We start from the raw sequence: 2500 nt of genomic DNA, 5'->3' as shown, positions 1-2500 counted from the left end.
TCCGTGTCGATGTTTAGGTGAATCGAAGTGAACTGATGAATATAATCAATGAACACACACACACACACACACACACACACACACACACACACACACACACACACACACACACATATATATATATATATATATATATATATATATATATATATATATATATATATATACATACACGTACATATATAAAACACATACGCACACACACATACACATGTATATACATATGCATACATGCATACACACACACACATACACACACAGAATATGTATGAGTAGGACGATCTGTGTTTGCTTATATGAGTGCTCACTTTCCCGCAGCATGTGTTGGTGTGACTTTGAACGTGTAAATACTGTAAATGTACTTACAAATATAGAATTTTATATCTTCCAGTCTATTCATGACCGCACGCAAACAGACACATCCACACATACATCCACGCACTAGCACAGGAATACATGTATATGTAGGTAAACATATATATGTAAACATATGACCATATCTAACGCGGATTTGTCTTGCACTGCGTTAAGAAAATGTGACCTGAAGTTTCTATGACCAAACTAATCCTTATTCAAAGACATAGGGTTAACAGGCGACAAACGGGTTATATTAGCTATATATAGTCTGTACACACCGGCCTATTGTCTTGTGCGTAGCGCTTGCTAATCGCAGACTATAATAAAATGAACACACAAAAAAATAACAGACATACGCATGCACACAAGTATACACATATTCCACATTTTCTGTCTACCCACAGGATAGGTTCCTTAATCATTTGCGTATATTTCCCCCTTTCCTCACTCGCAACATAAAACAGGCAATAATGTCGATGGATTGACATGATACTTGTCGGCAGCTTTTCTAGGTCATCGCTTCCCTTAAAACTTAGCTACACAGATAAATGATAAAACAAATAACTAAAGTAAAAAAAAATGTTCACAGAATGTACTCTTGACCTTGAAAATGCTGAAGTACAAAAATAGATATTCTCACCTTGGAATCTCAGACATGGAAGGGCAAGCTGGAAAACAACTCCCCTCCCCCCTTCTCTCCCGGACTTGCTTAACCTTCTCCGGTTTTACGGGAGTATATAAGCCTCATCTGCCGCTCGTACGATTGTCTTCAAACAGGAATCATGAGACTGGTGAGTACGCGCAAGTACTGCATGCTCTAAAACCCATTTTGAAATCTAATGCGTTTTGTGCGGTGGGAGTTGCAGCTAAAGTTATTACCCTTTTCCATATACGTATAAGCGAAGCAGTACACAATAAAGAAATCTATTAAAAATACGAATGTCCATTGTTTAGACATATACAGTAATCTTAGTTGAATGACAAGCAATGGTTACTGCCCTCAGATCATCTTCGCCTGCCTGGCCGCCGTCGCCCTCGCCCGACCTCAGAAACCCGACTCTGAGGCCGAGACCGTTTTGGACGAGAGGTCCGACAACGGCGACGGAAACTTCCAGTACACTTTCGAGACCAGCAATGGCATCAGCTCCTCCAACACTGGCACTCCTGGATCTGAGGGACAGAGCAACATGCAGGGATCATACAGGTAACGTGAAAGATCTGTCATGTCTCGTATATGACTAAAATTTCTGCTATTCTATTAATTACAGTTTGTGATCTCTTTAAAATCTAATCGCAACGTCCCTTTCCGCAGCTTCCTCCTTCCCGACGGCACCCTCGCCGAAGTGAGCTTCATCGCCGACGAGAACGGCTTCCAGCCGTCGTCCGACCTCCTGCCCGTCGCCCCGCCGCTGCCTGAACACGTGCACGAACTGCTCCGCATTGCTGAGGATCAGCGCGCAAGAGGAGTTACCTTCGATTAAGTGGTTCCCGATGACGTGCAACTTGACTCTTTTCAAACTTCATTGTAAATACACTCTTAGTGAAGCATGTATGTATCGATTGTATATGCTCTCATCTCTGTCTCTGATTTTATAAATAAAGCTGTTTGAAGATGCTTTAGTGATTGTCATTACATATGAAGTACCATTTCCCTCTCTCGTTCTTTGTCATGAATGCGCGCAAACTAATTTACACAGTAACAAACGTACACAAACTCACCCATGTATACATATGTACAAACATGTATATAGAGACTCTGACGAAAGAGACGGACACATAGTGATGCAACACAACACAACTAGATACTACTGGTTTACCCTTTCGTCAAGGCAGGTGGAGGAGGCAAGTGCGATGGTAGGTGGAAACGATAGGCGTAATATGTGCTCTCACATATAAATACATGCATATGTTTATGTAAACACGCCCACATAAACACACACGTATGCACACACACAAACATACATGCACACGGTACACCTATATATATGTATATATATGTAGATATGTAATGTACATATATACATACATATAAACATACATAGATTTTTATATGCATATATACATATACATATATGTTCATATATATATATATATATATATATATATATATATATATATATACATACACAGATACACACACACG

At 39.9% G+C, this 2500-nt stretch overlaps 1 protein-coding gene across 1 annotated transcript; it reads left to right on the top strand.

Annotated features, from left to right (window-relative positions):
- Positions 1-1018: 1018 nt before the first annotated feature.
- LOC113825238 (cuticle protein AMP1A-like) lies at positions 1019-1973 on the top strand. Its single transcript, XM_027378044.2, has 3 exons — positions 1019-1148; positions 1362-1561; positions 1670-1973. Exons 1-3 carry the CDS (start codon positions 1140-1142, stop codon positions 1836-1838), a joined length of 378 nt encoding a protein of 125 aa, XP_027233845.2. The 5' UTR covers positions 1019-1139; the 3' UTR covers positions 1839-1973.
- The last annotated feature ends 527 nt before the right edge of the window (positions 1974-2500 follow it).

Source organism: Penaeus vannamei, chromosome 27, assembly GCF_042767895.1.
Source record: "Penaeus vannamei isolate JL-2024 chromosome 27, ASM4276789v1, whole genome shotgun sequence".
Classification (NCBI taxonomy): domain Eukaryota; kingdom Metazoa; phylum Arthropoda; class Malacostraca; order Decapoda; family Penaeidae; genus Penaeus; species Penaeus vannamei.
Note: the sequence above shows the minus strand (reverse complement) of the source record. Positions and strands in the feature narration are given on the sequence as shown.

Excerpts from the sequence above, each read along its gene's own strand:
- LOC113825238 (XM_027378044.2), top strand. Across the intron at positions 1,562-1,669 it reads AACATGCAGGGATCATACAG|CTTCCTCCTTCCCGACGGCA; the intron begins GTAACGTGAAAG and ends CCCTTTCCGCAG.